We start from the raw sequence: 23,401 nt of genomic DNA, 5'->3' as shown, positions 1-23,401 counted from the left end.
CCACAATCTAAGTGAATCAAAAACAGCTTGAAGTAGCTATAACAATAAGTTAAAGGTGGCAAAAATGGGTGAAAAGGGGTGAGAATGGGGAGGAAAAGGGTCAGAAAGTAGCAAAACATGGATGAGAAATGACAAAAAATGAGTTATAGGGGACATAAAATATTTCAAATATGGCAAAAAAAAAAAAAGTGAAAAGTGACTAAAATGGGCGAAAAGCGGTCAAGAGTGGCAACAATGGGCAAAAAATAGGAAACAAGTGGTATTTAATGGCAAAAGGTAGCTGAAATGGGTGAAAAGTGGTGAAAAAGGGCAAAAATGGGATAAAAGTGGCAAAAAGGAGTGGCAAAAAAGGGAAGAAAAGATGAAACAAGTAGTATTTAATGGCAAAAGGTAGCTTAAATGGGTGGAAATTGGGAGAAACAATGGTGAATTGGGGCAAAAATGGGATAAAAAGTTGCAAAAAAGTTTCAAAATAGGCAACAAGTAGGAAAAAAGTGGTATTTAATGGCAAAAGGTTGCTTAAATGGGTGAAAAGTGGCAAAAATGATGAAAAAGGACAAAAAGTTTCCCTTTTTTAAGATTTTCTGGGGGAATATTTAAAATGAAGACATAAAAGAGTCACAAATAATCACAAAAGAGCCACATGTGGCTCCAGAGCCACAGGTTGAGTACCACTGCTTTAAACCAAATATTCAGAGGAGTCATGGTCCAGTTACTTAATTTATCTGAGTGTAATTTCCTCTGATTTTTATCTCCTAATATGGATGAAAGGGAGATATCCAACTGGCTGAACTCTAGGTCCTTCCATTTAGCAGAATAATCCTCAATGCACCAGTAGACTAAACATTTTAACTGTGCCGCTTTATAGTAATCCTCCAAGCAGGGAAGTGACATTCCTCCTTCATCTTTTGCTCGCTGTAATGTTTTGAGTCGTACCGACCTTTCCATACGTGATCATGTGTTTCCATTCATCAAATCGTTTCATTGCAATCTCTATAGATAACCAAGGCAGGATAATCATCTCTATAATTTTGATTCTGTTATGCGAGCTAAGAGTCCATGTCAGCCTTTATGTCCTTAGTGATAGTACCATAGTTCTGTCCAGACTGTCTTGGTCTGCTGAAGCATTAAGGTTGGCCTTCAGAATGACCAGTTTAGGATCACAGATGTTTGAGACTGTATAGGTGATGATTTGAGTGCAGCAGCTGGAGATGCGTCCCTGTCCTAACGGTTTTGAAGGTTTTGGTTGGGTTCAGTTTACAGACCACACAACATTTTTACACCACACTTCTTCACTCACATTAAAATGAATACGCTGTTATTAAGCCGTCTGTTTTCCCTGCTGCAGGCATCGCCTCCATGACAGTTCCAGTGTACATCGCTGAGGCCTCTCCTCCACACCTCAGGGGTCAGCTGGTGACTGTTAACACCCTCTTCATCACCGGAGGACAGTTCACCGCCAGCCTCATCGATGGCGCCTTCAGCTACATGCAGCGCGACGGTTGGAGGTCAGACACAAAGCTACACACGTGAAGCATATGTGAAGTTTGATCCTCTCTGACAGCTCAATCATGCATTTCTGGATGGATTTACACTTTGATTCTCTCTAAGGCTCCCTCTCAAAGTCTGATGGATGTTTTTAAACTGAGACATGATACAGGTCTGCTGTTTGGGTTCTTATCATATGAAATGTCAGAAAAAGTCGCGCCTCATTGGAAATGCCAACGCATGCACAGGTCAGCCTGTAACATTTGCAGCCCAGCCTGCCCGTCTCTGTGCTGCTTTCTTTAATCGCTTATCTAATTCACTATTCGCACGCGGTTGTTTGAATGTCATGCTATGAGAAACAGTCGATAAGAAACTTCATGTTTGCAAGGATTTACATCAACTAGCTTTCTAAAGGAGATGGTGCAGATTGTTTGGAAGTCCTTAGATTGATGTGATTCATACCTGATAATGGCTTTTCCTCAGGCACTCACCGAGTTTAGCGTTTGGATGTTGTCTGACTGCCGTCTTTGCTTGTGCAGCTGAAGAAAGGCCTTCTTTTCTGTGTTCACTTCGCTGGGATTTATGGATTTTTCCCTCTCTAGAGAATTAAATGACAATCTGTTGTTTCTTGACTTCTTTTACCTTTAATGCTTTCAACATCTTATCATAGTGAAGTATTTTTCCACTTCATTTCTCTTGTGAAAAACATGTCCTTCTCTACAATCACAGATCTTTAGAGCCACCCTGACAGTTAAAGATTATATTGAGTCCTGATTGAGAGAAATAGTATAAAGGGAGGAAAAGTTATTGTATCATGCGTTTTAAATGTAAGTGCTTTAATGCTGGGGTTGGAAAAGTTAAACAAACAGTAACGACTCATAAATCCCTCTGTTAGTCATGGTACTTCTGCTATAGCTGTGTAAACTCAGTCATTCCAGCTTCTCTGCAGGGTTAGATAATGCTGCTGTTATCACAGTAGAGGAACCTGAATATTTAACCCCTTTAAGACAAGTTTATGTTGGTCTCAGAGGTCATATCATATTTCTAGTTGAACTGAGCCACCAGCATGAGGTCCACAGATCTCCTCCGGTATAAAAATGTAAATTTAACATTCATGAGATAAAATATCCTCGTTAAGGAACGAGCCAAGAGTGGAAATAATTAGAGAAAGTCGTGAATGTGGGAAAAGAAGTTAATTTGTGCTTTTATTTCATTTTTTTTCACTGTAAATCTCACAATTATGACAAACTTCTGATTTATTTCATCTTGTGACCTTATAGATTCATTATTTAAAGTTTAAGTCATATTTTAACTTCTCACACTCATGATTTTGACTTTTCATTTCCTATTTAGGTCTTTTCAACTCTAATTTTGACCTCTAATCATATATTTTAACAATTTAGACTCAAAATGTTAAATTGTATGTCATATTTTGACCTTAAAAATTCATGATTTTGAACTTCTATCTCATATATTTGCCTTTTAAAACATTCAATTTACTTTTGATTTTTTTTTTATTTTAGTCTTCTGAAAAGAAAAGTTTGACTTTTTAGTTTAGATTTTGAGCCTTTAAACTATCATTTTGACTTTTTAAAGTCTTAAAGCCATTTATCATCAAAGATACCCCCCCCATAGTTAACCCTTAGAGCTCATGTAGCACAGATCCATGCGGCAGGCACAGCCCTTTGTAAACTACTTGGTAACTTTTGAACCATAAGTCATAGGCCTCCTTGTAGTTTTGGTAGTTATGAAACTCTCTACCTATTTTTATTAATAACAATATAATATAGATTGTTATTAATAATAATAAAAATAATAATAATGATAAAATAACTAATATTATACACATTTTTATTAACATTACTGATAAAAATGATAAAATAATAATAATAATAATGATAATAATAATAAATATAATAAATATAAATAAAATAATAATAAATATTATAATAAACCATCCCATTCCTGTGTCAAATAGTTCAAAATAATAAAAAGGAGTCGTGATCAGACCAGGTAAAGCTAATCAGAGTTTTCATTCAGATGTATGCATGTATATCTAACACATGTATCTGTTTATTTCCCTCCTAAGGTACATGCTGGGTCTGTCTGTGCTTCCTGCGGTGCTTCAGTTTATCGGTTTCCTTTTCCTACCGGAGAGCCCTCGCTGGTTAATCCAGTGTGGACTGACGCAGAAGGCCCGCCGCGTGCTCAGTCAGATCCGAGGCAACCAGAACATTGACGAGGAGTATGACAGCATCAAGAACAGCATCGATGAAGAGGACAGTGGAGGAGGTAAGAGGAGCAGAGAGGTGGAGAACTCCTGTTGGCCTAAAGCTGCTCTGCAGCCTCAGTCACATCATCTAAATCTGCATCACAGCTTTCTTACATGTAAGGGAGCTGTTGGCTCCAGCTGGGCATACGAGGTTTGGCTATTTAAAAACTAGACTGATGTTGAAATCCAGTTTTATTGAACATAAACAGGTTTCAGTGTCTTCCTCCTTCTGCATCAACACACCGCTGCATTCAGGTCTTCACTGATCAGATCAGTGCAGCAGGTCTTCTTCTGAACCTCTGTGGTTCTTCTTTTCTGACTCAGACTCAAAATGTTCCTCTGAGCTCAGATTTGATCTTAGGATAAAGGGAAAAGTCCCACAGTGCTAGATCAGGAGAACAGGGAGGGTGATCATCTCTGTGGTTAGATTTTGGTCCAGAAGCGTCTTTACTGAGAGCTCAGAGTGAGCTGGAGCATTGTCCTGATGAAGAATGAAACCTTTTTACACATTGTGCTCTCTTTCTTCTGACTTTTTCTCTCAGTTTTTCTAGAATCTGTTTCTAATAGTGTTGATTCACTGTTCTGGAGCCCACTCCTCTATAATGGTCCCCTCAATGTCAAAGCAAACAACATGGACTTGGATTTGGACTCTTTGTGGAGCTTTCTTCATCTTTGGTGAGGATGCTGTTTTCCACTGACTAAAAAATCCTTCTAAAAATGTGGTATTTCTTCAGTTGTGCTCATGTTTTTGTTTTTGATCAGGAGTCAGAAGTTTGGGGAGAACTTTGACTCACTTCAGTCATGTTCAATGTTCATGCTAAATTAGCCGAACTGTCCCTTTATCAGTGGAGACCATTTCTGCTCTCATCCTTTTCCTGAGTCGATCATTTCCAAGTTTGTTGAATGTTTTCAGAAGTTTTTGATGGTCATGGGCATCCAGAGCGTTCCTGGTCTTGGACTTGTCTGTCCACAATCCCCCTAAGAATCAGAAAAATCCAGTCGGACTGTTTACACTTCTGTACATGTGCTCCATCCTTAGCATAAGTAGTGCACCTCAGTGTATTTCAAGCAGAGTTTAAGTCCAGGTGGTGCACCGGGTGGAACTTTATGTTGGTTATAACATTCTGCTCTAAGCCGGCCGTAACGTTACACCCAGCTGGTGTCATCTGCAGTAGATTTATGCAAGGCAAAAGTGAGAGAACGTTGGATTTGACATCAAAGTTTGGCAGACCCTGTTAAATGGCAATAGTATCTGTGACAGTTTCTCAGTTTCATTGATTGGCAGATTTTCTCCATGATGGGCCAAGAGACAAATAAAACAGACAAAAGCATGGATACTCAAAACAAGTCAAATCAAAAGGACTTGGGTGGTATTACAGTTTGCAGAGGTGTAAAGACATTCTGGACGATTGATTTGGAATCCAGAAGAGTCAACTTTTATTTCTGATCCAAGCTCAGATAGGTGATTTTGGGTTCAAGGGTATGTTACACACAGTAAAGCACTGAGGTGACTATGATGAAAGAAAGCTAGTTCAGGCCGACAGCACTGTTGGTACACTTAACATGCATTATTCTCCACAATCATAGACGAATTCATCTTTTTAATTGTCAATTTATCTGGGCTGCGAGGTTGCCTATCAGCACCTCAGTCTCCACCTGCTTCAACAGAGGAGATTTAGGATATTATCTGCTCACTTTTAAATTCAGGCATATGAAACAATCTGTGATGAGTGATGAGGCTGATGCTGAACTTAATTTAATCGTTTTCTGCTGCTGTAATTTAAAGTTCAGACCAATCAAAATCAGTGTTTTCTGACTGAACATGGGATAATAAGGCCTCTGGGTTACACTGTCCATTAAACTGGAAGGTTGGGGTTCGATCTCCACCCCCAGACTGCTCCCACAGTAGTGTGTGAATGTGTGTGACTGCGTGTGAATGGGATTATTTAAGGCTACACACATCAGGGTGTGAATGTGGAGTGAATGGGTAAGGGCCTTTGTCAGTTTTTCCTCTGAAACAGATGCACCTTTAAAAAGAAACACAGTCATGATAAGCACACGTGCTTATCGTGTTTGCACACCGACTAAAAAACTGTCATCCATCATTATTTTTCTGAACAGGCCTGATTTTTCCCCCTCCAAGTCATTTAAATGGGTGATTGACTATTCAGAGCGAGGGCTGCTGCTCCTTTCTCTGCTGCACTCTCTCTCATCTCTCCCTGGAAGCATCACTTTAGACACCATGCTTTACCCATGTATTATGTGGGTATCAACCATGGAACATGATAGAAAATGGAAAAATTTGCACTCACAGCCATGTAACAGAGACTGAATGAAGAAGTTGCATGCCTTTGTTCCAACTTGGCTCTCAATCCACTGCAAAGAACCCGTTATGAAGCTCTCAGTCAGGGTGGATGGACCCACTGTTTTCTTTTTGAAGGAAAGAACTGTAGAATCATCCTCGCTGCTTTATTGTCTTCAAAGCACAATACCATTTTACCTCATACTGCCAACTTTGGCTGAGTAGAAATACACAATCGCATCAGACTCAGTGTGCAATGTTTGTGTGTCCCTTTAATTTTAAAATCAGATCACAGACCTGAAAAATGTACCTGAAGAAAAACAGACTCAGTATGCAAACACCTTAAGAATGACCCGAGAAAAGTGTTTATAAAAGAGAAAAGCTTAACTCTGTTTACCATAATAGTTAATGCTATAGTACAGGTCAGAGGTTGTTCTTCACGTTTTTATGAATGAGACCACTACGTTCACAGAGTCACTCTGATGACCACTCAACAGTCACAGAGTCACTCTGATGACCATTCAACAGTCACAGAGTCACTCTGATGACCACTCAACAGTCACAGAGTCACTCTGATGACCACTCAACAGTCACACAGTCACTCTGATGACCACTCAACAGTCACACAGTCACTCTGATGACCACTCAACAGTCACAGAGTCACTCTGATGACCAATCAACAGTCACAGGTCACTCTGATGACCACTCAACAGTCACACAGTCACTCTGATGACCACTCAGCAGTCACACAGTCACTCTGATGACCACTCAGCAGTCACAGAGTCACTCTGATGAATGATCAACTGTCACAGAGTCACTCTGATGACCACTCAACAGTCACAAAGCCAATCTGATGACCGCTAAATAGTCACAGATTCATTCTGATGACCACTCAACAGTAACACAGTCACTCTGATGACCACTCAACAGTCACTCTGATGACCACACAACAGTCACAGAGTCACTCTGATGACCACTCAACAGTCACTCTGATGACCACTCAGCAGTCACAGAGTCACTCTGATGAATGATCAACTGTCACAGAGTCACTCTGATGACCACTCAACAGTCACAGAGTCACTCTGATGACCACTCAACAGTCACAGAGTCACTCTGATGACCAATCAACAGTCACAGAGCCACCCAGAGTTTTTTTATGCTGTAAAAGGTTTGGGAAGAGGTTTTTCATACTCACCAACACTCTTGTTTAAACTGGGCTCCTTCTGTATTCTTAGGCCCTTTTCTCTTCATGGCCCTACTTTAAATTCTCCATAGACACTGATCAACATGTTTTTAATGTTTGTCTAAATCTAGCAATGTTGATAGATTTATTATAATCAAGATACACATCAACAGTTCACACCCACTTCTCTCATACATGTATTCTGCTTTTTAACACGTTATGAAGTGGTTATGGTTTAGGTATATGAGAGATGTATAGCAACCTAAACGTCCTGTTTAACACTACAGTCCCTGTGAATCTCTGTATACCTAAAACAGCCAACAGGTCATATACACCTGTCATTAAAGTGCCTTTATTTTCATAAATAGCACTGATCAATGACTATTAGTTAACCACTGACATTGAACAGCTTATTAACCACAGATAGTAAACTAGATCACTGTTGGAAGATGATCCGTCACATAGAAAATCATCTTTGTGCTAATTGCTAATCCTGTAACTTCCTCATCACCGGATTCTTCCTCATTAAAAGCACTGAGATTACCTTTTGACATTTAACAATGGTAACTGTCTTTTTCCCTGTTGTATCCATGTTGAGGGTTGATCTGTCGACTTCTGATTAGGCATTGCTGCAGGAGAGAGAAGGTATTTCCATTTCCATCTATTTATGAAATAAAACAGTAAAAAATTCAAGGCTTTTTATGGGGTATTTGACCTGCATGGTTGTTCTAGATATAAATGTCTATTAACAAAATTTGGGTTTTAAAGATTTGCAAAGATTTTTTTTTATGACACCAGGTACTATAAAACAAACTTTTAGAAAGTCAAAGACTGACAGTCTTTAAAACTGTACACACATCAAGTAAGATACAATTAAAGAACAGTCTTGGGTAAATTTGACCCATTGGCGGTTCTAGTGTTAGTTAATGTTCCTTGTTGGTTAAATGGCGGTTTAGTTTCAGACTCTGAATGAAAACCTCTACAGAGATTAATAAATAACTCATGATAAATGTAACTTCAGCTTCAGCCACTTTGAGTCTTTTGCTTGAACTGGGTCGTGACCTTAAATCTATCATTCTTATTTACCTTTAGTTCAGGAAGGCCATGGAAACAAGTGCTCCCATAATCAGCTGATCTCACCCAAGATGTTTTCTCTAAGCATGTCATTGGCTAACACCACTCTCTCTGCAAGCTGCTCGTTCAACCCTCCTCCACCCCAGCTCCTCCTTTATTCTGCTTTTGACTTAATCAGAGTCACTCTGATGTCATTGATGCCTGCTCTGCTCTGGGTTTTACTGCTGCATCTCTCCTTCCCTTATGCTCTCCTTATTGGCAGTAATGCCCTGTTCATTAAAGCCTATTCACTGTGCAGAGACTAGATTGTAAATACATTGCTATTTCAGAGACCTTTCATCTCTGAGAGCGTTGCAATCACAAAAAACAAATTCAGTCCTCATCATGAAGATGCATCTTCTGTAGCCTAACAACAATCCTCACATACAGTCTGGAAACATCTAAACGTCACGTCCACACACTCTTACCACGTAGAAAAAGCTTACTTTAATAGCAATGGCTGATAGATGGTTGCAACAGTTGTGTTTTCTGACTAAATGTGGGAGTCTGGCATGTGAAGTGCTGTTTTTGTAAACTGTTTTCAGTGAAAGATGGGATTCCTGTGAATATAATAAAGGTTGCTTTTACTTTTTTATTTTGAGGACACTGAAAGCTCACATATTGTAAAAGGCTTTCTAAAGGCATATAATAAACTGGATATTATGGTGTATAGCCTGAAGGTGGATTTACACAGCTTCATATATGCAGCTTCTCAGGGTAAATTTGGTTCTTGCAGAGCTGTTTTTATTCACACGTCTAATGAAATATAAAACTCAGCTTTCCACAAACCCTGTGCATTTCCTGTTCTTAGTGAAATCCCCTCTCCATTTGAATTATCCTGGAAGAGCTGCAAACCAGAAACTAGTTTTCCAGGTGACAGTTTATTGTTTAAAATATTCTGTTGTTTCTCTCAGCCAGTCTGTAATGAGCCGAACCTTGAGACAAACAGGGAGAGAGAGCAGTGAAAAGAGTCTGCAAAGACAGGAGCTGACATGTAGAGGAGAAGATTAGACTCTTCCTGGAAATAATCAACATTGACAATAGAGGACACCATCTCTCTGGAAGGAATGGCATGCATGGATCCCCTGGGTCCCTGTGGCCTGCAGAGAAGAGCAGCCTCGATCAAACACATATATGATGTATAAAAACACCCAGCAGAGTGTCTTTAATGTGGGGCTGAGTGCTGGTCCAGCAGGTTTATTTTCATATCAGTGTCTCTCGTCTTTGTTTGAAGTCATCAGTTATTGTGTAGGCAGAGAAACAGCAGGCGGCCTCTTCTGTCTAACTCAGTGATAGTCAACGGTGGCTCTTTTATGTCTAAATTTGAAATATTGTTCCCCCTGCAAAACCCTAAAAAAAGGAAACTTTGACCCCAGAATTATCCATTGCAATTTGTTTCCCACACAGCAGGCTTCAACTGTCAAACTTCATTTTTGTCTGTTTGTTTCCATTGCCCTTATTTGCAATTTTTTGCACATTTTTTAACCTTTTTTGCCACTTTAAACCCATTTTTGTCCTTTTTCACTGGTTTCTGGCTCTTTTAACTTTCTATTTGCAAATTGCATTTTTTCCCTTTTGTGCCACTTTTTGCCCATTTAAGGTTCCTCTTGCCATTACATTTCACTTTTTCCATTTCCTCCCACGTTTTTCCTGCTTTTTGCCAATTTGAGTCACTTTCCACTCATTTTCCCCACCTTTTTGCTGTTTTTCACCAATTTTAGTTGTTTTTCACTCATTTTCCCCTACCTTTTTGCTGTTTTTCACCAATTTAATTGGTTTTTCACTCATTTCCCCCACCTTTTTGCTGTTTTTCACCAATTTAAGTTGTTTTTCACTCATTTTCCCCTACCTTTTTGCTGTTTTTCACCAATTTAAGTTGTTTTTCACTCATTTTCCCCACCTTTTTGCTGTTTTTCACCAATTTTAGTTGTTTTTCACTCATTTTCCCCACCTTTTTGCTGTTTTTCACCAATTTTAGTTTTTTTTTCACTCATTTTCCCCACCTTTTTGCTGTTTTCCACCAATTTAATTGGTTTTTCACTCATTTCCCCCCCACCTTTTTGCTGTTTTTCACCAATTTAGTCACTTTTCACTCATTTTCCCCCACTGTTATGCACCTTTTTGCCAATTATACTCGCTTTTCAGTCATTTCCACCCACTTTTATGCAACTTTATGCCAATTATAGTCACTTTTCTTCTTTTGGCAGCTTATTCACCTATTTTGCCAGCTTCAACTTATTTTTATTGTAACTTTTACCCACTTAGATTGTGGCTCTTGCAAAGGTATTTTCAGCTGTTTTGGTCTTTGGTTGAGCAGGGTTGAGTAACACTGCTCTAACTGCTTGTTATCTTCTTGTCATTGCATAGATATATTTCACATTCATCTGGGAAAGCTCCCATAGAAACCGTTTAGAAAGAGCAGGACTTTTCAAAATAAACTTTGGAAGGGTTTGGATGACTGCATGACAGGCGAACGCTGCCGTAGTTTATGAAGAGTGGATTATGGTGTGGATAAAACTTGTGCCGCAGCTAGAGAAGGGCAGAAATGTCTTCTCTGCAAAGGGATGCTTTCAGTGTGACTCTTTGCTCTTGTTTTAATAATGTAATGTGGAAAAATCCTGACTAAGCGTTTTTTTGTTTGTTTGTTTGTTTTGTTTTTTACAGCTGCGTTTGCCTAATTGCTTCAGTAGAAGCCACTGTATACACCGGCTAACAGTAAAACTCACCCCACCTGTAATCATTTCACACTCATGCCAAGATCGGGTTGGGAGAAGAGCAAAAACATCTTTTTCATCATGAAAAGCTCTCAGTGCTGTTCTTTGCTCTTTATTTCATAGAGAAATGTGGTCCAGCTCTGATAAACATGACATCTTAGCTGCGTCCCAGCTAACTGCGACACTGGTGGAACACATTTCAAACTAAACCCCGCCCCAAAGCTACCGCCGCAATCTCCACTGATTGGTCCAAACAGGGTTCGGCTCGGATTAGAAAAGAGTCTACAGGCACATCCAAACCTAGGTGGGCAGGTGCTGAGCCGAAAAGGAGACTAACAGAGAACAGAAAGACGTCTTGCACACTGCAGGGCTCCAAAAATATAATTATTTATTGCACCAACAGGTTCAGATTTGAGCGTATAAAGATAGAGTTGCCTGAGGACAGAGATGGAGGTTTGCAAATCAATACAGTCGTGACGTAATTTTGTAGGCAAACCCGGAAGTTAGCGTCGTGTGGGTTCCCTCGGTGGCGAGCCTGTATGATTTTTCAACGGGTTTTTGGATCATTGCTGAAAATAAGATCTGTGCCTAATATAAGTTCATGAAACGTTTTGTTCATAAAGATAATCTTCATAAATGGACAATATATGCAATATTTAACTACAACACAGTCAACCGCCATCACCCGTGGATACAAGTGAGCGGCAGGCTCAGTTGCTGTGCTTCAGATGATGATGTATAGTCCTCCCAGAAAATGCTGTAGTCCAAGTTAGCTGTCCTTTAGCAGCCGCCTTTATTCAGACTTGAAAAGATATACGACTCTAAGGTGGGCACGTTCCAGATTTATTTTATGTGGTAGGATAAAAGTCGGGAAAAGGTGAAATGCCCTCTCCAGGTTGGGAATGAGATCCTGCCCCAAGTGGAGGAGTTCAAGTATCTCGGGGTCTTGTTCATGAATGAAGGAAGAATGGAGCAGGAGATTGACAGGCGGATCGGAGCGGTGTCGGCAGTGATGTGGTCTCTGCATTGATCTGTCGTAATGAAGAAAGAGCTGAGTCAAAATTTACCGGTCGATCTACGTTCCTACCCTCACCTATGGTACAGGCGGCTGAAATGACCTTCCTCCGCTGGGCTCTCCTGTAGAGATAGGGTGAGAAGCTCGGCCATCCGGGAGAGACTCGGAGTAGAGGCAGTAGTAGGCAGGTCCCACCGGGAGGAGTTCCTGGGGAAGACCGAGGACACGCTGGAGAAACTATGTCTCCTGGCTGGCCTGGGAACGCCTTGGGATCCCCCCAGGAAGAGCTGGACGAAGTGGCCGGGGAGAGGGAAGTCTGGGCTTCCCTTCCCTGGACTCCTGTCCTGTGTCCTTTGGTTTTTATGTGTTAGAATGGTCTATATGTTTTTATTCTGCAGGACTGAGTCCAACACAACATTTACTTTTGGGGACAATAAAGTATCAGCACGGCAAATATGGGGCAGAAATCACAGCACCACAGATAGAACATTAATAAGAGCACATGCTTAATAAACTAACTGTTGACATTTCATGCATATGATGTGAAATCCTTTTTTGGGTAAATCTGAAGCAGTGAAAGATAAGAACAACAGGTTTTCAAGATAAGATAAACTTTATTGTCCCTGGGGGGAAATTCATCATGGACAAAATTGCAGTGCTGCTCACAATCAGTACATTCATCAGTGGCTTGAAAAAAGATGCAATCTGTGTAAAACATTGTTCATAGTCGCAGCTGCTTTTTTAAAAACATGGGGGAGTCTTGTTGCAGCTTCTGGTGGTCAACATTGATGCTCTGAGAATGAGCAGACGTGATGGATGAGGGGGAATGAAAGTCACAGGGTCTTTATGAATACTGTGACCAGACAGTCAGTGGAGACTGTCCAACTGTCTCAGACGATGGGACGAAAGTTCCTGTTCCCCTCATTGGTCCACACTGCTCCTCCTGGAAGTACTGGTCCAGCTCTGTCAGCTGTCTGTCAGAGACATTGTTCCAAGCAGGACTTGGGTCAACATGTCGTACATCTGAGGCTTTTACCCATCACTAGTTCCTGGAGCAACTTTTAGTGGCTCCTGCTGTGCATCACTTAAAAAACAGTGAATTTTGGGTCTAAGTCTAGGACTCTGTGGGACTAACTGAGGTTTTCTTCTTTGTAGAGATACTGCAGGAATAGTTTAGATTAGTTCAGATGTTTTTTAAATAATATTCATGAATAACTGTCAAGTTTGAAGCATGCTGACAGACATTCTGAGTAAAGAGGATTTTTTGATCTCACAAACTTTGGAAGAATGAAAGTGAAAAACCTCAGACAGAGGAAAAGTTTGTCACACTACCATGAAACCAAATGCTCTGACCTTAATATACAAACAATAAATTTGCGCTTTGACTCATCATACAGTGTTAATTATGATGGATATTTTTACATTTAGTCTCAGTCTTAGCCTTTAGATTAAATACCTTTTAGTTTTAGTCACATTTTAGTCCTGGGCTCAGAACATGAAGGCCAGAATCATGAGGGCCAGAATCATGAGGGCCAGAATCATGAGGGCCAGATTCATCAGGGCCAGAATCATGAGGGCCAGATTCATCAGGGCCAGAATCATGAAGGCCAGAATCGTAAGGACCATTATCAAGAGGGCCAGAATCATGAGGGCCAGAATCATGAGGGCCAGATTCATCAGGGCCAGAATCATGAGGGCCAGAATCATGGGGGCCAGAATCATGAGGGCCAGAATCATGAGGGCCAGATTCATCAGGGCCAGAATCATGAGGGCCAGAATCATGGGGGCCAGATTCATCAGGGCCAGAATCATGAGGGCCAGATTCATCAGGGCCAGAATCATGAAGGCCAGAATCGTAAGGACCATTATCAAGAGGGCCAGAATCATGAGGGCCAGAATCATGAGGGCCAGATTCATCAGGGCCAGAATCATGAGGGCCAGAATCATGGGGGCCAGAATCATGAGGGCCAGAATCATGAGGGCCAGATTCATCAGGGCCAGAATCATGAGGGCCAGAATCATGGGGGCCAGATTCATCAGGGCCAGAATCATGAGGGCCAGAATCAAGAGGGCCAGATTCATGAGGGCCGTAATCATGAGGGCCAGAATCGTAAGGGTCATAATCATGAGGGCCAGAATCGTAAGGGTCATAATCATGAGGGCCAGAATCGTAAGGGCCAGAATCATTAGTGCCAGAATCATGAGGGCCTAATTCATGAGGGCCAGAATCATGGGGGCCAGAATCGTAAGGGTCAAATTCTTGAGGGCCATAATCATGAGGGCCATAATCATGGGGGCCAGATTCATGAGGGCCATAATCGTGGGGGCCAGAATCGTAAGGACCATTATCAAGAGGGCCAGAATCATGAGGGCCAGAATCATGAGGGCCAGATTTATGAGGGCCAAAATTATGAGGGCCAGAATCGTAAGGACCATAATCATGAGGGCCAGATTCATAAGGGCCATAATTATGAGGGCCAGAATCATAAGGGTTATAATCATGAGGGCCAGAATCGTAAGGACCATAATCATGAGGGCCAGATTCATAAGGGCCATAATTATGAGGGCCAGAATCATAAGGGTTATAATCATGAGGGCCAGAATCGTAAGGACCATTATCAAGAGGGCCAGAATCAAGAGGGCCAGATTCATCAGGGTCATAATCATGAGGGCCAAAATCATGAGGGTCATAATCATGAGGGCCAGAATCATGAGGGCCAGAATCAAGAGGGCCAGATTCATGAGGGCCGTAATCATGAGGGCCAGAATCGTAAGGGTCATAATCATGAGGGCCAGAATCTTTAGGGTCATAATCATGAGGGCCAGAATCGTAAGGGCCAGAATCATTAGTGCCAGAATCATGAGGGCCAAAATCATGAGGGCCAGAATCATTAGTGCCAGAATCATGAGGGCCAAAATCATGAGGGCCAGATTCATCAGGGCCAGAATCATGAGGGCCAGAATCATGGGGGCCAGAATCATGAGGGCCAGAATCATGAGGGCCAGATTCATCAGGGCCAGAATCATGAGGGCCAGAATCATGGGGGCCAGATTCATCAGGGCCAGAATCATGAGGGCCAGAATCAAGAGGGCCAGATTCATGAGGGCCGTAATCATGAGGGCCTGATTCATGAGGGCCAGAATCATGGGGGCCAGAATCGTAAGGGTCAAAATCTTGAGGGCCATAATCATGAGGGCCATAATCATGGGGGCCAGATTCATGAGGGCCATAATCATGGGGGCCAGAATCGTAAGGACCATTATCAAGAGGGCGATAATCATGAGGGCCAGAATCATGAGGGCCAGATTTATGAGGGCCATAATTATGAGGGCCAGAATCATAAGGGTTATAATCATGAGGGCCAGAATCGTAAGGACCATTATCAAGAGGGCCAGAATCAAGAGGGCCAGATTCATCAGGGTCATAATCATGAGGGCCAAAATCATGAGGGTCATAATCATGAGGGCCAGAATCATGAGGGCCAGAATCAAGAGGGCCAGATTCATGAGGGCCGTAATCATGAGGGCCAGAATCGTAAGGGTCATAATCATGAGGGCCAGAATCGTAAGGGTCATAATCATGAGGGCCAGAATCGTAAGGGCCAGAATCATTAGTGCCAGAATCATGAGGGCCAAAATCATGAGGGCCAGAATCATTAGTGCCAGAATCATGAGGGCCAAAATCATGAGGGCCAGAATCATTAGTGCCAGAATCATGAGGGCCAGAATCATGAGGGCCAGAATCGTAAGGGTCATAATCATGAGGGCCAAAATCATGAGGGCCAGAATCATTAGTGCCAGAATCATGAGGGCCAAAATCATGAGGGCCAGAATCATTAGTGCCAGAATCATGAGGGCCAGAATCATGAGGGCCAGAATCATTAGTGCCAGAATCATGAGGGCCAAAATCATGAGGGCCAGAATCGTAAGGGTCATAATCATGAGGGCCAGAAAGGTAAGGGTCATAATCATGAGGGCCAAAATCTTGAGGGCCAGAATCATGAGAGCCAGAATCGTAAGGGTCATAATCATGAGGGCCAAAATCATGAGGGCCAGAATCGTAAGGGTCATAATCATGAGGGCCAAAATCTTGAGGTCCAGAATCATGAGGGCCAGAATCATTAGGGCCAGAATCATAAGGGCCAGAATCATGAGGGCCAGAATCATTAGGGCCATAATCATGAGGGCCAAAAAGATTCTATTTTTTTTATCCCATAATGAATACATAAAGTTCATTTGGAGTTCTGAGAAACCAAGGTAGAGGAAACAGCTTGCAGGTATTGAATCTCTGGAGATTGAGTGCAGCTACTCTGCAGAGGATTCTCAGTCCTCAGCCCTACTTCAGTTGAAGCATTTATCCTGTTTGTGGTCATCAGAAAAAAGAAACTCTCTAGAATAGTTATCATCTGTGATAGCCTCTGGTCCTTCGTCTGGCTGGCTCACCATCAGTAGCATTACTCATGACTGCAACAAAGGTGTTTACCTAGCGCCTTTCAGTGTGTGTTTTTATGTGTGTGTGCTTGTCTGGATGGGTTCTCACCTGGAAAAACAAAGGCGCGTCGTGCTTCTTCACTGACATGTCGGTTACCGTGGTAACAGCTCTTCTTTTTTCTTCTCACCTCAGACTTAGCAGTGATTATGGTGTGTATAAACCTCCTCTTCTCCCTTTTTCTTTCACACACATCACGCAAGGAAATTTCAGCAGTGTTGCCCATGGGTCAACAAGCTGACAGTTTATTAGAAAACAACAAATATGAGTAAACAGCATTCAAATCAGGATTCGATTCAGGGGTCATTTTCTATCTAATGCAGTTTCAGATTTGTGTACGTTTGTATTGTATCACCTTTAACTGAAATCAGAGTCATCTTATAATGCTCAAAGATTAAAAAAAAACTTTTGATACTCTGCTGTAAATGTTTAGTGGTTATATGCTAATTTAAACACAGATAAAGTAGTTTAAACTATGTGTTATTCCATTTGATATAACAGAAAAATAATAAACAATGAACACAGATGTCCTAGGTCTCATGCACTGCTTCTTTGTTAAATGGGATGAAAAATTGTGCCTAAACTTTAATTGGCTTTTATTTTTTATTTCCAATTATTCAATTATTTTTAAAATTAATGAGGCCACGTTTACTTCTAGGGTTGGCTATCGTTTACTTTTTTTTCCTGATACTGGTGCTAAATCAATTTTTTTTAAATGGTACTGGTACCTAAACAGTGCCTGAATCAATACTTTTAGGAGGTTATAAAATTCACTTTGAACAAATTCATACAATCAGTAATAAAACCTTACCCAAACTTAGATTAATTATATTTTTTTACAAACAACTCCAACCTCTACGTGAAATTTTGAGCTTGTCTTTTAAATGTTAGTTCTTCTAGAACATGCAGATGTCACTAGACAGTTTTAACTACTTATTTGTTAAAACTGTTTTTCTATTCAATTTTAGTATTTTTAAGTAAACTTGAGCTATTAAGTTAGATGTTATAATAATACATGATAATCTGTTGTTTATTTGCACACAAACTTTTTTCTCGCAGCCCAAGTCAGAGCCTGGACCCCCCCAACCATGAAGTCTAGATTCACCCCTGCTCTGAAACGAATAAACACATGAGTCAGTCAGCTGCAGGACAGAGAGGAAATCATCAACAATAATGGAGAAGGAAATGGACTGAACTTTGACCCAGGTAAAAGTCAGACAACTCTGTGTTTCTCCTTGATCGATCTGATCCATGGAGACTCTGCTGCGTGCGTCTCTTTCTGCTTTCATACCGTTTAAAACATTTCGTACTGAGACCAACAAGTGCCTGACACGATCTTAGAAAGGACAAGAGGAAGTAGGAAGAAAAAAAAACGATAAAGAATAGAAATATCACACTGACAAAAGTATTCAGAGCCACTGTAGATGTAGTTCAGGTTCCTCCATGTTTCTGATCTTTGCTGAGGTGTTTCTACAGCTTGATTGGAGTTCACCTGTGCTAAATTAAACTGACTGAACATGATTCTAAAGGCTCACACCTCTCTATAGAAGACCTCACAGCTAACGATGCATATCAAGCAAAAACCAAGCCATGAGGTCAGAGGAGCTGCAGAGCTGCAGAGACAGCACTGTTGACAGGCACAGATCAGGGGAAGGATGCAAAAACATTTCTGCTGCTCTGAAGGTTCCCAAGAGAACAGTACCCTACAGAATTCTCACATGGAAGAAGTTTGGACCAACCAGGGCTCTTCTAGAGCTGGTCCCCCAGCCAAACTGAGCAATCAGGGGAGACGGGCCTTTACAAGAGATTAGACCGAGAACCTGATGGTCACTCTGACTGAGCTCCAGAGACCCTGAGTAGATATGTGACAAAGTTCCAGGACAACCATCACTGCAGCGCTCCACTGATCTGGGCTGAAGATAAGATAGTCCTTTATTAGGACATTCCAAATTTATGGCAGACGCGAGACTCCCCTCAGTGCAGGACACATAAAAGCCCACATGGAGCAAAAGCCTCCAGGTGAAAGCCACATTTACATCCTTTTACACTGACAGAATGCTGTGCAGCAGTTTGAGATGTAAAGGGAAACTTTTAGGCCTCGCTGTCTCTCTCCTCTGCTTTCTATCAGACACTTTGCATGTACATCTTTAAAAGACACAAAAAACATATAAACTATAATTGCCAACAGGTGAATTTAACTGCAGGGGATAGAGGCTGTGGCTGAGGGTGGAGAGGAGAGAGGCAGGTCTTCAGCTGAAGTCCAGAATCGTTCTCAGTGCCTGGAGAGATGCTGGTATGTTTCTAACTTGTCTATAGTATAACTGCTCTGTGATATTAAAATAGTATCAGAGTTTAAAACATGTTGACACCTTTAGTGAAGTAACAGGAGGAAAATTCAGGAGAAAAAACAGTTTTTTCAAACTAAAGGAAATATTTTCTTTGGTCTCTGAAGAATCAGCTGAGGGCTGCATGTGGACCTTTCACTTGGTAGAAACACAGTTTTCTTTTAGTCTGAGGTCCCTCATGCTAACGGGACATCTACTCTGAAAGTCCCATCCTTCCATCCATTTTCTGCACTGCTTATCCCATTAGGGGTCATGGGGGGGCACTGGAGCCTATCCCAGCTATCATTGGGTGAAAGACAACCAGGCACACTCACACTCACGGACATTTTAGAGCCCCCATTTAACCTAAAGAGCATGTCTCTGGTGATGGGAGGAAGCTGGAGGAACCATAGAACCCACACATGCACAGGCAGAACATGCAAGTTTGTCCCTGACTGGAACCAGGAACCTTCTTGCTGTGGGGCTCCAGCACCCCAATAATAGGTTTGAATGCATCCAGGAACATATTTAGTCTTTAGAGGTCACATGTTTTACCTCTTTAAGACAAGTTTATATTGTTCTCAGTCTGACTCCACCCCTGGTCCCGCCCCCTCAGGAAATGGATGATGCCAAATGAATGTGGCTCTCCTCTCAGCTGGATTTTTCTGATTTTTGGGAGCCATATGTGTCCTTAAATAACTGTAAAAGTAACAGAGGTAGAAATCACACTGTGGGTGATGATGCCATAGAGCAGTGATACTCAACCTGTGGCTCTTTTGTGATGATTTGTGGCTCTTTTATGTCTTCATTTGAAAAGTTATTCCCATTTTTGCCACTTCTTTTTGACACTTTTATCCTGATTTCCCAACTTTTTGCTGATTTTTGCCCATTTCAGTCTCTTTTCACTCATTTTTTGCCACATTTTTGCCACTTTTGGACCATTTTTGCCACCTATAACTCATTTTTTTTACACTTCTCACCCATTTTTGCCACTCTCTCCTCTTTTTTGCCACTTTTCTCACAGTGTTTGCTGCTTTTTGCCAATTTTTTCCACTTCTTTTTGTCCTATTTATCCATTTTTGACACTTTAATCCTGCTTTCTTGCAATTGTTTGACCCTTTTTGCCTATTTTTGCCACCTCTCGCCCATTTAAGCTGCCTTTTTAAATGCCACTTTTTACCCATTTTCCCACCTTTGTATTAGATTTTTGCCTCTTTTTGACAATTTTTTTGCCACCTTTAACTTATTTTTTGTCACTTCCTGCCCTTTTTCACCTTGTTTCTCCCAGTGTTTGCCGCTTTTTGACCAATTTGCCACCTTTAACTTATTTCAGTTGCCACTTTTCACCGCTTAGATTGAGGCTCTTGCAAATGTATTTTTTGACAGTTTGGCTCTTTGGTTGAGCAGTGTTGAGTAACCCTGCAATAAATTATATTCAATTTTTTATTGCATCTTCACCCATGCTGCTGTCCCAGTACTGTTATTTTATAGTATCTCATAAATATATATTTTTTTCAGTTCTTCAGATTCTCTTTTTCTTTTCCTTCTACACTGAGGTTTATTTCTGTGCTCAAAGATGATGAAGATGAGTTGTAGCTACAAGTCAATAAAGCCTGAGTGCTGTTTTTTCAGCCTGAGTGGTGGAGAGGAGAGAGCGGACAACAGGGATGGGGGATAAGAGGAATGGTGGTGGTGGTAGGGGGGGGTCTACAAAGAGAGAGTGAAGTGTAAAATTGAGATGTTGTGGCAGCAATTATGATGGAGAAGCAATACTGTGGCAATATTGTTTTCCATTCTGTCGCCATTTTTCATATGAACCTCCATAAAGCGCTCTGTGGAACACATTGATTTTCTTCCAAGGCTTTTTCAAACCTTCTTGTTCCAGCAGCACCACGCAGACTGAGATGTAACCTTACCAGTCAACAAAGCGTGAATGGACATGTATGATGGCGGCCGTATCAGCGGTAGATCACTTCATCTAAAGCTAAAGGACATTTCTATCACACAGCACCGTATTTCTTTGTTAGTGCAGTCAGTAGACTAGCAGGAGAACAGGTGGCTGCTGGGTAATATCATATCAATAACTTATCTTAGAAACAGCAGTTCTCTCCTGCCAGCTCTCTCCCCATGATTCCTGCCCGAAACATGACTCCGCCCCCTCCTTGCTGATGTCACAGTCTTGTTGGGACATGGTGGCCATCCACCAACCATCCACTACTCCTCCATCTGGACCATCCAGGGTTGCACGGCACTCATCAGTCAACAAGACTGTTTGAAAATGAGTCTTCATGTATTTCTGGGCCCACTGCAACCGTTTCTGCTTGTGAGCATTGGTTAGGGGGGGCTGAATAGTAGGTTTATGCATGACTGCAAGCCTCTGGAGGATCCTACACCTTGAGGTTGGTGGGACTCCAGAGGCACCAGCAGCTTCAAATACCTGTTTGCTGCTTTGTAATGTCTTAAAAATGTAGAAGCAGCTCCTTTTGCCCCTTTTTTCCAACTGAAACCAGTTTTTGCTCCTTTCTTGCTGCTTTATGCATTTTTTGGCCACTTTTTGACCACATCTGCAATTTTTTTGCCCCTTTTTGCCCAATAATTTTTTCATTTCTTTTTCCTTTTCCTGCCTCATTTCACCCATTTCTGCACAATTTTTGGCCACTGTTTGCCCATTTTAGTCATTTTCTTTTGTTTTTGTCCTTTTTTCCACTCTCTGCCACATTTTCTGCCTTTTTTTCCACCCATTTTTGCCACACATTTGCAGTTTTTTTGGCCCTTTGGGCCCATTTTTTTCCACTTTTCACCCATTTCTGCAATATCCCTTAGCCCATTTAGGTCACTTCAAAGCCATTTCTTTCCCTTTTTTTTTAGGGATGCAGGATATTAGATTTTTTTCAGATATCCAATTGCCGATATTTTGAAACAAATTTGGCCAATACTGATATTTAATTCCATTTTTTCCACTGTTAAAAACACCAATTCTATCATGGACTACAAATTTTTAAAATATTGGTATGCTATTTTTTGTACAAACTGACAAAACATTTGATTTTTTATCAAAACTGAAGGATATATTGTTTGTTTTTTTTCAAATACAGCCATACACTAATGACAAACTTACAGTAATGTCTTTGGGTTACATGTGTATTACATGCTTACATGCTAATATGTTTAGCTTTAACGAGGAGCTTCTCTACGTGACTGGAAACTTAGTTTTGCAGTTCAGGTAAGGCTATAAGCGCCTGCTAGGTATAACATAGCGGGGCTTTAAATGCATCATAAGCCGGTATATTCCACCACGCTGAAAGGCTGATTATCAACAGCTATAAATTCAATGATTTTCCTGTTCAGCTCCTTACCTTTGGGTGCTCACTGCTGTATTTTGAGCTTTGTTGAATGACTGAAATAGAGGCTGCTGCCGAGTTTTCCCTGGCACGAAGTTTTGGCATTCTTTGTAGTCCTTGTAGTCATCAGGTTGGTGGTTTTTTAGATGCAAAATTAAACTGGTGGTGTTAAAGGCATGCTGTCGAGCTCCTCCACCCATCTGATGTACTTTACAAGCGATGCAAACAGCTACTTTGCTGTCTTGTTCCCACTCCTCAGACTTCTCCCACACAGCTGACATGTTGTTTATTGTTGTTGGCGCACGTCTGGTGTCATCGTGTGCACTTTATTATGATGTCACATTATCAGCCGTGCACATCGGCGTAAATTTTACTATCAGCCTATAGTAAAAACACTAGTAGTAACTAGTGTAGTAGAAACACTAAATTTCCATTTTTAACCAATGTTTGCCGATTTCCACTCATTTTTGGTCTCTTACATTTGTTCTATTTATTTAAAAAGGTTGTCTCAGTCTCTTCTTTGTTTTCCGGCATCCTGATGTGTGTGTGCATCATTGCCTAGCCATGAAGTCTGTTATAACTTTCCTAGTGGTTTCGTTCAGTGTGCCCATCCACATAAACATTTTAGAAAAGGCGTTTACATTTTTAAAAAAGCTTTATTATACTACAGCATAAATAAATACAATTCATTTCTGTTGCTTTGATGAGAGTGATTATTATTTAGATTGAAAATAAAATATGACATTTTAGCATCTGCTCTCTTATTCTGGTGAATTTGTCTGTCAGAAACCTTCCTCATTATGCCTTTATCTGCCGGAACCCGTCTGTGCTCTGAATTAGCCACAAACTTCTTCACAGTACGATGATCACGCTGAAGTTTTCATGAAATAGCTCATGTTTTCATTCCTTGTCCAAGGCATTGCACTATTTGAGGCTTTTCAGCAGCAGAGATCCTTTTTCTTTCCCATGTTGCTGAAACCTGTGGCCTGCTTAATAATGTGGAACGACCTTCTTAAGTAGTTTCCCTTTAATTGGGCTCACCTGGCAAACTAATGATCACAGGTGTCTGAGATTGATTTCAGTGATCCAGAGAGCCCTGATTTGAAGGATAACTACGTCACCACATGTGTTAGTAGGCAGACAGGGTTATTTTGATTGGT

The 23,401-nt window shown here is 41.2% G+C and overlaps 1 protein-coding gene across 1 annotated transcript in view; it reads left to right on the top strand.

The window, feature by feature from the left end:
* The window catches only part of LOC121505607 (proton myo-inositol cotransporter-like), a 114,896-nt gene that overhangs the window by 16,433 nt on the left and 75,062 nt on the right, over positions 1-23,401 (top strand). The window contains exons 2-3 of the mRNA XM_041781065.1: positions 1,349-1,508; positions 3,578-3,780. Of these exons, the coding sequence (XP_041636999.1) occupies positions 1,349-1,508; positions 3,578-3,780 (363 nt within the window). The remainder of the gene's footprint in view (positions 1-1,348; positions 1,509-3,577; positions 3,781-23,401) is intronic.

Source organism: Cheilinus undulatus, linkage group 23 (assembly GCF_018320785.1).
Source record: "Cheilinus undulatus linkage group 23, ASM1832078v1, whole genome shotgun sequence".
Lineage (NCBI taxonomy): Eukaryota > Metazoa > Chordata > Actinopteri > Labriformes > Labridae > Cheilinus > Cheilinus undulatus.
Note: the sequence above shows the minus strand (reverse complement) of the source record. Positions and strands in the feature narration are given on the sequence as shown.